The sequence below is a fragment of the Embiotoca jacksoni genome, unplaced genomic scaffold (assembly GCF_022577435.1).
Source record: "Embiotoca jacksoni isolate LCO1_2020_lvr unplaced genomic scaffold, fEmbJac1.0.p SCAF_2, whole genome shotgun sequence".
Taxonomy (NCBI): Eukaryota; Metazoa; Chordata; class Actinopteri; family Embiotocidae; genus Embiotoca; species Embiotoca jacksoni.
Window position 1 is genome coordinate 9,555,736 of NW_027185340.1, and position 12,501 is coordinate 9,568,236.

The following is a 12,501-nucleotide window of genomic DNA, read 5'->3' on the forward strand; positions in this document are numbered from 1 at the left end:
CCTCGTTCCGTGTCAGATTCATTTCAAACAGGAGCGTTCTGCCCGCCCGCTGAGAAGCGCATGCAGCTCGCAGCGCGGCGCAGAAAAAGCTACAAGGAAAACGATCAGACACCGGAAACGATGTGACAAAATAGTCGGTGTCGTGCTGAAAGACAACGTCATCTTCTCTGTCAAAAGATCGGTGATGGTAAAGTGAGCTGATAAAAAACATCTGGTTCCTGTCGGACTCTGATCGGAAGTGTTTTAGTTTTCTTCTAGATCAGGCGAAAAAAAGAAAAGAAAAAAAGAATCGTGATTCTCATTTTTTCCCAGAAATGTAATTCAGAATTAGTCAAATTAATGTGATAGTATTCGCGGTTTCTAACCCGACGACCAGCGCTGTGATCTCTGAGGCTCCACCACGCTCCAGCGTCTCAATGAGCTATTTTACAAGGAGCGCATAAAAAGAAATTCAATAACTTTTGTTGCTGCAATACCAAATTTAAATGACGTGTCAAAAAAACCCCCAAAAAACTGCATAACATAAAATCCAGTTCTCAGATAGAAATTACTCACTTCAGTTGGAAACATTACGAGAGCTGACTCTCTGGTATTACTTCCTTTACAGTGCGTGTTCATGCATTTATTATATCATCAGGATTATGATGAGAGGAGCCTCTCGGTGACTTCACTGCGTGTGTATTAGCCTCTGAATTTCAAGATGAAAGTCAGGGGGTTTGAACAAACTCCCCGAGTCCAGAGGTGGAAAATGTACTAAATAAAAAAAAAAAAGGGGCAGAAGAAGCATCGATCTCCTTCTATGTCGTCCACACAGCCGGCTGTAACTTGGCAGGAAGAAGTTTCACTCTTCCGGCAAGTGGACGTTGTGTGAACCAGCTCGTATCTAATACGCCTCCGTCTGCAGCCGAATGCGATCACCTACTGTCTCCATAACAACGCAGCGGGCCGATGTGGTAAACGGCCTGCGAGCCCGTCCTGTTGGTGTCCCCGACCACGATGCGGCTCACTGGTAGGTGGTCTTTGTAGGAGAGGGTCCCCGTGTCGTTGGCCCTGCGACAGACCAGCAGACAGATAAATAGATGAGCAAGTGAGGAGGGGGGAAGAGGGGGGTGGAGGAGGATGGGGGGGGGGGTTCCTTTACGGGGATCCAGATAAAGGCGCCCATTCTTCTCCATTAGCACAGAGGCGCACAGTAAACAGTGAAAAGGAGGCGATCTATCACCGCGCTGACAAAACTGCCCCGTGGAAATATGCAAAGCGAGCCCGGATCCGGGGAAACCGAGGAGTGGATTAACACACCGCAAACAAAGACACGCTCGCAGAAAGCCTCTAATACAGCCTTTGTTCTCCTCATCCACCGCTCACAACCAAGTTTGATCGCGCTGCTCATATGATGCATGAGCGGTAATTAATCATCGTGGAGGAGACACCTGCGCACGAGACTGTTTTTTTCCCGTTTTTTTTCCTCTACACCATCGGAAACAGATAATGAGCCGCACAAACCGGAGCGGAAGCGACACCAACGACGCACGCAGACGGCCTTTTATTTTCTGCCAGAGACTTTCTGGATGTTCCGCAGTTTGTAGATGAAGAAGGAACAAAACAACACTGAACTATCCGAGAGCGTGAATATTCTCTGTGTAACTGATTCATGTTGAACATCCCATGATCGTTTCTGTGGCAGCGGTTCACGCAGAAGCAGCGATCCTATTTATCTTTCATTTCTCTCACAATGTCACAACTGTGACATCCTCACCCCATCGTGAGGATTTAGCTTTAATGTTGCAATCGTTTCTGTTCATCTGTATTAAAAACAAATTAAAACCAAAAGAGACGTCAGATTTCCGAAATTATTTTCCACCGTTTGAGGTTCACCTCTTTTGGTGACGTCTTCTTCTTTTTCTTCTTCTGGGGTTTTCACAGCAATAGTAAAAAAAAAAGAAAAAAAAAAAGGCTACTGTAGGACATTGTAAATATATATTTTTTTAAATCTTAAAAATTTACTTCAGCCTTTCACACTTTGTGCTACTGATTTGCTTGTGTTGTGTTTCATTTTGTCTGTTCTTTTCATTTTTATTTTTAAATTACATTTTAATGCTAACACTGGAAATATAACTTCGCCTCCTTTTTGTAGGTCCCCAACCACCGGGCCGTGGACCAGTACCGGACCGTGGATGATTTAGTACCGGGCCGCACAGAAAGAATAAAAAAAAAACCTTGTATTTATTTATTTATATTTTATTTACATTAGCCTGCATGGTATTTTATTTTGAAAAATGACCACGTCCGTCTACGACTCTTTCTCGCAGTTGTCTCAGTTTTTTTTCACAAGTTAAAGAATAAGCAAAAAACAAACGTCTCTGGAGAGGTTCCTTGAAAAGGGGGAAAGACCGAATGATGAGACAACAGAAAACTCCAAGACCACCAACAAAAAGAAAGCTGCATTTAAAAGAAAATACCAAGAGTCCTACTTAAATTACGGGATTCATCGCAACAGGTGATTCACATTCTCCAAGCCCGCTCTGTATAACATGTGGCGACCGGCTATCTAATGAAACCACGAAACCTTCAAAACTACTTCGCCACATGGAGACCAAGCACCCTGCATTAAAAGACAAGCCCGTGGAGTTTTTTGACAGAAAAAAAACGTGAACAAAAAGGACAGAAGCAATTATTGAAGGCCACCATTTCATCAAACGTGTCTGCACTGAGAGCATCATTCTTAGTGGCTCACCGCATTGCTAAAGCAAAGAAGCCCTTTACTATTGGTGAAGAGTTGATCCTGCCTGCTGCTGAGGACATTTGCCGTGAACTATTACTAAAAAGATAGCACACGTTCCTCTTACGGCTAGCACCATAACTAGACGCACTGATGAAATAGCAGAGGACATTGAGGCACAATTGTTAGAGAGGATTAATGAGTCACCGTGGTACTCATTAATTAGTTGACGAGTCTACCGATGTTGACAACAAGGCAATAATGCTTGTTTTTGTGCCATATATTTTTTCAGGATGATGTGCATGAGGATATGCTACGTGCATTATTGTTGCCGACCGACACCGCAGCTGCAGAACTATTCAAGTCTGTGAATGATTGCATCAGGAAAACCGAATCGGTCATTTTGTGTCGATGTATGCAAAAACAGTCACCACTGGCAGCACATTTCAGTAGCACAGAATGGGTCTCAAAACTTGCTTACTTGTGTGACATATTCAGCCTGCTCAACGAACTCAATCTGTCACTTCAGGGGACAACGACAACTGTATTCAAGACGGCAGATAAAGTGGCTCCATTCAAAGCCAAACTGGAATTATGGGGACGGCGAGTGAACACAGGGATTTTTGACATGTTTCAAACATTAGCAGGGGTTTTCATTCTCCCGGCTGGCGCACGATCACCCTATCTCAGCTTTCAAAGGAGTTTGACCATTATCTCCCAACCGCAAAAGACCCCCGAGCTGGGAAAGAATGGATCCGCGACCCATTTGTGAACAAGCCAGGTGAATCGACTTTGACCGTGCCACAAGAAGATCAGCTGCTTGAGATCGCAAATGATGGTGGCCTTGAAAGTATGCCTGAGACAACTTCAAATCTCCTTACGTTCTGGATTAAAGTCAAGGCGGAATAGCAACAGATCGCGACAAAAGCACTGTAAAACCCTGCTTCCATTTCCAACCTCCTGTCTTTTGTGAAGCGGGGTTTTCTGCAGTTGCAGCGACCAAAACGAGATTACGGAGTCGACTGGACATAAGGGACACGCTTCGGCTGTCACTGTCTCCCATCACCCCCCCAGATGGGACTGTCAAAAACACATGAGTCCATGGATATCTTTGTTCATCAGATATCTTTGTTCGTTCCAACCAGACTGAGCTAGCTGAGCAGTTCAGTGTTTCTATGTTCTGTAATTATTCATTTGGCGACTAGAAATCCTCTCTGTTGCTAGGGTGGTTGCTAAGGGTCGGACTACTTCCTGGAGTAGTGAACATCGCATACGTTACACAAGAGTCTCCTGGTTGTTTTCCCAGTTCTTAATCATGCCCCGTATGTTGCCATGGAAACGGAGATCGCACTAACAAAAAAGGTATGAGAGTCTGCTCTGCGTACCAGGCGTCCACGTCCGCGTCACAGTTGCAGAAGTAGTTCATGTCGACGCAGTTCTCCTCCAGGCTGCAGGAGCACTGCTGGACGCCCGGCAGGAAGCCGCCCCAGTAGCTCCGCCTCTCCCCGTCCCGGTCCAGCCACCAGGACAGCGGACTGCCGTCTGAGAGGATAAAAAAAACAATTAATTAATAAATTAATTAATAATAATTAATACTTTTTTTAATTTACAGATTAAACGTGCACAGAACAAAAATGAATAAACAAAAGAAGAGATTTAAAGTGTAAAAAAAAAAAAAATGTTCTCAGGAATTTCTCACATTTAATAACTCCCTGGGGAAGCCTGCACTTTTGTCCTGTTTTCCTTCACGACCGGCTGACAGCAAGCTGTTAATTCATCACCTCGAGTGAAGGGGTTAAGTGGTCCGGCGTCAATCATCCGTCACGCAACGTGACCCCGCATCGCCAACGAGCCCATTAACGCCACGTGTCACCGTAACATGACCGAGTGTCACCCGGCAGACATTACTGCTCCATTAGGCAACGCTCAATGTATGGGAACCCACATCTCAGTCCAATGTCATCATCATCCCACCGGAGCTGCAGCGGTGGAGCCGGCGGAGCTGTTACAACAACGACCATCCAGACCCCATTTGCATTTCAAAGGCTCACAGTAATCTATACCCCCCTCCCCAGTGTTCTTCTTTTAAAAACAGGACTCACAAACTGAGCAGGTACACAAATAAGAAAAGGCAGCGATCGATTCTTCCTGAAGGAGAGGTCGCTCTCTCTCCCCCTAATTGGCGGCATATTGACAGAACTTGTTCACATCAAGAAAGCAAACGCATCGTCCTCTGTCCTTCACCGAAATGAACGGAAATCAACATTTTTAATAAACGCTGCCTGAAAGCTCCACAAGCAGCCGCTGACGTCCGGAACATGTTTAAAATGGCAAAAACTTAGTTCGAAGTTAGTTACGTTTCTATGCATGTAAACTCCACAAGAACGAGAGTTGTGTGACATGAAAAAGTGGAGAAGCGTCCCTCTTAAAAGTCCCATAGTTTACTGACAGACACGCCCCCCCAAAAACACGTCTTTTTGAAGCTTATTTTCTAATGAATGAGGGATTATTTTCAGATGGACCTCCAGAAAACTAATAAGAAGGAGTGACTTTAGCTAACAACACCGAGATAACTGCTGGATACATTTTATTGACTTTGTATTTGATGAGAGAAGTTGAATGGGAGTCTATGGAGCCGGAGGCTTTTTGGAGCCGACCTCTAGTGGCACTCGGTGATATTGCAGCTTAAGACACTTCTGCATCAGAACCATTTTTCAGACCTGGAAGCCACGAACACTTTTCTAAACAGTCTATTTCTATATACACACACGTCTGTGCACCTAGAAGCCGCCACCAGGGGGCTAAAAATAACATTTCAAAGGACCTTTAAACAAGGTCATATGACATCAGCGTTATATTGTGACATCACCAAGTTACACAAGTCCCAACAGCTCCGTTGCTGAATACCAGCTGTGCGTCTTTGTTTTGACACTTCAGTATTCACAACTCCTCCACCTGCTTCATAATAAAAAAATAAAAATAAAAAAAAGAGATCCAATTAGTGAAATATGGAACCTTTAAAGAACCAGGAGTGTGTTCAGAGGTCCACAGTAGAAATGATTTAGGCTCCAGCAGGCCGGCATCATCGTCTTCATCATCGTCATCTCCTGCGGAGATGGTTCACAAGAGGGAAACTGTATTCCAAACTCAGCCCCGGTATGATTTTCCTCCTGTTGCTGTTATTCTGAATGAGCTGGCGCAGCACGGCTTTAATAACAGGTGTCTAAATACCACGTTACCTCCAGCAGCTTCAAGAGCTTCATACTAACACAGCGGGACGGCGAGAGCGCTGGAAAAAAAAACCTGAAAATGTAAAAACGAGCGGCGAGGATGAAGATGAGGACGCAGCGAAGAGCAGCAATTAACGCGGCGCTGCGAGTGTTTATTACTCCGCCGACAGGCTGAAAGCCACGGCTCCCTTTCCAGCAACCGGAATTCATTTTGGATGTTAAATAAGGGTTAAAAAAACAACAACAATATGTTTAAAATGCAAATCAGAGCAGAGCTGAGCAGCGTTAGAGGCACGTTACACGACGGACCATCGAGAACAACCGGCGTTCGCTTCAACTCCACGACTGGAGGAGCGCTGCGTCTAGAAAAACCTTTGAACAGCTGCTGGCGGGTTGTTTTATTTTCTTTTTTTTCCCGGTATATTAAAATGATGAGCACCGTTTTGTCCCCAAAAATACATGCGTACTCCAAAAAAAGAAGAAAAGAAAAAAGTACAAAGACACGTTTGACTTTTCCACAGGAGACGTCGGCGCCCCGACAACAAAGACAAACATAAAAACATCCAAAAACAGGCTGCTTTCCGTCGCTTTCTGACGTCTGGTGTGATAATGAACTTGTTTGTTTGCGCGGCGCGGCGACCCCCCTCCCCCTCCCGTCTCGGGGAGGGAACGGCAGAAGTTTATTTTCTCATGAATGAGGGATTATTTCCAGATGGACCTCCAGAAAACTAATAAGAAGGAGTGACTTTAGCTAACAACACCGAGATAACTGCTGGAGACATTTTATTGACTTTGTATTTGATGAGAGAAGATGAATGGGAGTCTATGGAGCCGGAGGCTTTTTGGAGCCGACCCCTAGTGGCACTCGGTGGTATTGCAGATGAGACACTTCTACATCGGAACCATTTTTCAGACCCGGAAGCTACGGACACTTTTATAAACAGTCTGTGGTTGCAACTGACAAACAAACACAACACAAGCAACAAACTGATCATGTTAACGCTCCAAACTGGTAGAATGGGAACGTATGTGTGATCACTTCCTCTTTTATTTTGGAATCCTCCCCTTTTGCTCCGACTTCCTGCCTCGGCGTCGTACCTCTGTTCCCTCCTCCCTCCTAAAACCTGCTCTCGCCGTGTTTTAAACAACGATGTGACGGGAGCTCACCGACGCTGCGTTCATCACGACTCACCTTTTGTGTTGAAGAGGCGGGACTTCCTGCAGTTGTACACCACTTCCTGCTGGCATTGCTCCGACCCGGACACGACGGCCCGCAGCTGCTCGGCCGAGGCGCTGTAGTTGAGCGTCATGACGTGCGGTTTCTGCACGGAGGAGTTCTGGACCGCGACCGGAGCCGTGCTGTTGTGGGCCAACACCGTCCAGACCTTCTTCTCTGGAGGGAAAACGTTCATTTGGTCAGACTGTTAGCAATCATACAACACGTACTCAGGTAACACACGATCCCAATCCAGCCGTGAGAGTGCTCACATAAAAAGGGGGCGGGGTTTGCAGCATCTGACCAATCGCAAACACGGACGGGTGTCAGCTGCCAAATGCAGAAAGGACAGCTGGTAAAAAAGAACTGAGTGTCAGTTGGAAGGTTTTTTAATACCGCTGCTCATCATTAGAGCACAAATACAGACGAATATAATTATATTCCGTTGAATTAATGTGTTGAATAGATGTATTCAGAATCAGTTTTAAAGTTTTCACAGAAAAGGAATTTTGTCTTTGTGCAAAACAATCGAAAAACTAAAAAGTAAGACAAAAATCAAGTGGTGAGAAAAATTAAACCAACACTAAAGGCGGAGATAGTAAATAAAATCATACAATAAGACTGCAAATAAGATATATGCAAATATATATATACACATATATATATATATAAATACATATATTTAGTGTTGGTTTGATTTTTCAAATATTATTTGACATATAATATAGCGCTGAATGTGATTTGTATTCTCACGGCGTGTTCGACAGGTTTTGTCTTATTCTTTCAGGTGCTGTCAAATAAACTGGGGAGCGAATAAGACAATAAAAACATAAGGTAGGTTTACTGTCATATTTACAATGAGCACAGTTTCAGAGCTTCAATCCGTCCCTGCTGTCGGAGGATAAAAAACAAAAAAGCACCATAAAGATGGAATCTATATCTCGTATAAAACCTGTCTCTGAATATGGTGTCATTTTCCTCGAGATTTGAACGGTCAGTAGGCGGAGCTTTTACCCGTTTTTAAAAATAAATAAATATATAAGTTACCATGGTGACGTATCCATACGTGGTAGTTTTTAAACCCGAGGTTATCTCGATAACCACAGATCCTGCTTCGTAGTACCTTATTAAAATAAAATACAAAAATCTCTAAATAAAAAGAAACATGTCATTCTGTTAGCATGCAGCACTAATGCCGGTGTCTATCTGCACTACTCTCCAACAACACAAGGGGCACCGTTTCCTGCTGACAAGTTGGAAAATATTACCATTTAGTTTTCATATTGTCAACAAGATGTCAGTAAGGAACATGTTGACACATCAACAGTTACAAAAAAACACCTGGATGACTGTCATGAGATGTTTCATCATAAATAAACATTTCTATCTGTCACTTAGAACTATAAAACTTTATTGCTTTATGGTGAAAAGTCATAAGGGCATGCTGGGAAATGCTAATTTGCTCATCCAGCGACGTCCCTCACTATGATTGCCTTTATGAAATCTTTAAAAATGGCATATTTAATAATAAATAAACATTTCTATCTGTCACTTAGTCCTGTAAAATGAAATTGCTTTATTGTCAAGGGCATGCTGGGAAATGCTCACTGCCTCTCTACCTCCCTGTCCGCCCCCGCTGATGTTTTCTTGCACTTTGTTTGCGCGTAAAAGCAGCAGTCTGTCAACTTCCTGATCGCACATGAAGCGGAAACGTGATTTACGGTTTGAAGACTTCATCGTTAGGTGATTGAATCCGACAGAAAATGGATCTTTAAAGCGCCGCGAACACAGAAGACGCACTCATCGTACGGCGGGAGGCGTCATCGTGACATCATTTTCACACAAATCTCTGTCGTTCCCATCGCTGAAAATCAAACGAATGCACTTATTTCCAAGCGACAATTAAGACGACTTTCTCTTTTCTGCATTCCTGCGAACGCAAAGTGGCAGAAGAGGTCAGTCTGATCCCGGCAGAGGCTTCAGCGAGAGACGCTTCAGCTTCTAACTGAGTCTGACGGCTTTTATGGGCATTTACATATAAACAGAGACATTTCCATCCCCGCCCGGCTCATCACGTGGACTTCCCGTTTGCTGTTTTGCATCCCCCTCCGCGATTATTCCCTTCAACGTTGTCGGGCTTAAGAGTTATTTACATCTCTAATGGATTCCTTAATTGAGGTCAAGCCGAGGCCTCTCTGCCGCCGAGCAATCCAGACTCGGAAGGTGACGACTGGAAGCGCGACGGGCCGCGGCTCCGACGGATGACACGCAGGCTCTCCTCCGGAATGACATCACCGCCACATTAACCTTGCAAAAAAAAAAAAAAAAAAAAAAAAAAAAAAAAAAAAAAGGACGGAGGCAGCGGAGGAAAGTTGTGACAGCTCGCTGATGAATTCTGTCTCCGGAGTGTCAAAACTTAGCGGGGATGTGTTTTGTCCTGCGTGTCACGCCGACCGCGTCCCTCTCCGGCTGTCACACGCGTCTCGTGGGGGAGGGACGGGGGGGGGGGCAGAGATCCAGGTGACTCACGAGCCATCGAAGGCTCCCGCCGACGGGGCGGCGACACCAAACGCAGGAGGGACACGAAACCGGCCGCACGGCTCAGGCGACGCCAATTGCAGGCGGAGAATAATTCAAGGTCAACGGGGAGCGACGGGGCTTCGCTACGCAGCCATGAAATGTAGGACGGATATTTGTGGCAACATCTGGAGTGATTTTTATCGACGCGTTTCCTCGAGCAACAGGACAAATCATTTCTCCTTGAGCCGCGTGTAAACACCACATTCCAAAAATCAATCAGCACATTTCTGTGAAATTCAATGTGGATATTCCAGTTTCGAATGCTAATCGCTGCGTGACTCAGGAAAACAAACAAACCAAAACAAAAACGAGAGATGAATTCATGTTCACGGTGGAGAAATAAATGAGCATTTTTCTGCAGCAGCTTTGCAAACAAAACGTTTGAGGCACTCGGCCCGGCAGCAGATTAAAGGTCCCCTGAGGATTAACCCCTCAATGATCTCGCGCTCCTGAGAAAACTGCAGCCTCGAGACGCCTCCGAAAGCTGGCGGGGGCTTCAGATTAGAATTTTTTTTAAATCATAACGTTTCCGTGACACTTTCCAAGTTACATTACCCTTTTTTTTTTTATGATAATGCCAACTTGTTTGCAACTTCAAATAAATATTCAAGACAGGAAGAAGGAAGCTGATAGCAGATTCATTCACAGTTTCACGCTCTCCGAGGTGAACCGGATCGATGCCGGCCGATCTTTAAGCCACTGCACTCTCTCCTCCTGAGCTAAAGGTGACAACAAGAGGCACTACGGCGATCTCACCTGTCATGTTGCAGTACGCCTGCGCGGGCCCCAGGGGACCGCTCCCGTCCGGGTCGATGAAGTAGAAGCCCGAGGAGCCGCCGCTCAGCTTGTAGGCCTCGCAGGACGACTCGTAGATGGCTGCGAGACGGAGACGAGTTATTACTCCGAGAATCCGTCAGAGGAGTCGTGAAACACAAAGAAACATAAAACATCTGTATTTATGAGCCGTTTCGAAGTTGTTGTTGTTGTTGTTGTTGTGCAGCAGGCGCTTCGGCCTCCTTCTCACGCGTCCTCTCCGGCAGATTATTGCAGATGCGACTGTTGCACACGCAGCGACGCAGTTCTCCACCAGAACATGTGTAGGTGTGTTTACTGTCCAAAAGAGTTCATGCCATTTATGAAAATGTCCGTTTGTCTCTGAAAGCAAACCAACCTGATTTCTGTTGGTGCGGAGAACATCAACAGTTTACAGTCAGAGAGGGTTCAGATTATCAAAATTTATATAAACATTACTGAAAAAGCTTTTAAATGGACTGAAATTCAATGGATTTGATATTTTGCTTGTATGTTTTGGCGTTTGTGTATTTTTTTTTTTTTTTATAAAAAAATTATCATATTAAATGACAGTATTTTGATGTTCAAACTGTTTTAAGGTAACACGATGAACATCACAGCAGTATAATGTCACATTTACACCATTGTTGTTGTATTTAAGTTGCTTTATTAAAACAGAAATTGAAAGAATTTGGAAAGAAAACACGTTTAAGCTCCTGTTTTAGTTTTTCTCATCCGCCTGTTTTCCAAAGACGAAGCAAATCCTAGTTTTGAAGACGTCGGGTGTTCGTGACCACTTTGTTCATACTGTTGTATCAAACAGAAACATTAAGATGCACTTGTATAGAAGGAGCGCGTGGATGTGCAGCATTTTAACGCGTGTCGTACGGTTCAGGTGTTATTCAACAAAACGCATTGATCTTTATTACAGCGCCCCCTAATGGCTGATGTGTCAAATCTTCCCAGAAAAGAGTTTTTGGGGTTCTTTATCGTCCAATGAAATTTCACATTTGCACCGCCTACGGTTTGGGCTCCACAACCGTTTGTTTAGATGGAATAATGATAATAATAATAATAATAATAATAATAATAATAATAATAACAAATCTACAACCAGTTGGTGTGATGTCTTTGTGAAATTAGCAGGATGTTAAAGAGACTTTTATGAATTGAATTAAAGCTTTGGGCCAACCTGATTTTTGTGAGAATATTTAATCATCTAAATTCTGAGATATGAGAAAAAAAATATTAATTTTCCTTCTGTAGTTTAGATCAGTTTATTTTCTTTATTTTCCAACAATATATTTCATTACTTTACAAAGAACAAAATGGAGAAGTTTTGGAAAATTTGGAATGTATTTTACAATTTTTTGGAACATAATAAGATCGAATACAATATATGGACTGACAAGTCCTAATTACTCATAGGGCTACCCCCCAATAAGTAAGGGGGGTAGCAGTGAGAAAAATTTAAAAATATTTTTTATATTTAATTTAATTTGTATTTATTAATAAATTTCATGGTGTTGGTGTGTTACTTGCAGATGTTCAAACTGCGTCTGTTTTTATGGTTTGTGTTGCTCCTTTTATTATCAAAGATAATAAACATGTGTAAAAACATATTTAAATTTTAAGCGCAAAAAGGAAAAAGGAGCTCTGGGATGAAGACTAACCCATTTTAATACTACACTGTATTAAATGAAGCATTTTGCTGGATTAATCTTTTGTAACCTCACATAGTGGTTCAGAATTGGGTGAAGTTACAGTGAGCTAGTGAGCACAAACACAAAGAGCGCTAATCCGCTCATGTCCTTCAGGTTCCAGGTGTCACAAACTCCCGTCGGGAGTTGTAGATCGAAAAACTGATTTTGTGTGTTTTGATTTATTTTTTTTGTGGGGGGTTGATGAACGGGGCTATTTTTAATTCAGCAGGTGCTCTTATCTGCCATGTTCCCTCCAGCAGC

General features: G+C 43.6%; 1 protein-coding gene across 1 annotated transcript in view; it reads right to left on the reverse strand.

Annotated features, from left to right (window-relative positions):
* Positions 1-12,501, reverse strand: part of cntnap5a (contactin associated protein family member 5a) — an 81,855-nt gene that overhangs the window by 20,043 nt on the left and 49,311 nt on the right. Inside the window, exons 12-15 of the mRNA XM_069154434.1 lie at positions 10,502-10,621; positions 7,142-7,342; positions 4,105-4,261; positions 923-1,050 (exon numbers count right to left, since the gene is read on the reverse strand). Of these exons, the coding sequence (XP_069010535.1) occupies positions 923-1,050; positions 4,105-4,261; positions 7,142-7,342; positions 10,502-10,621 (606 nt within the window). The remainder of the gene's footprint in view (positions 1-922; positions 1,051-4,104; positions 4,262-7,141; positions 7,343-10,501; positions 10,622-12,501) is intronic.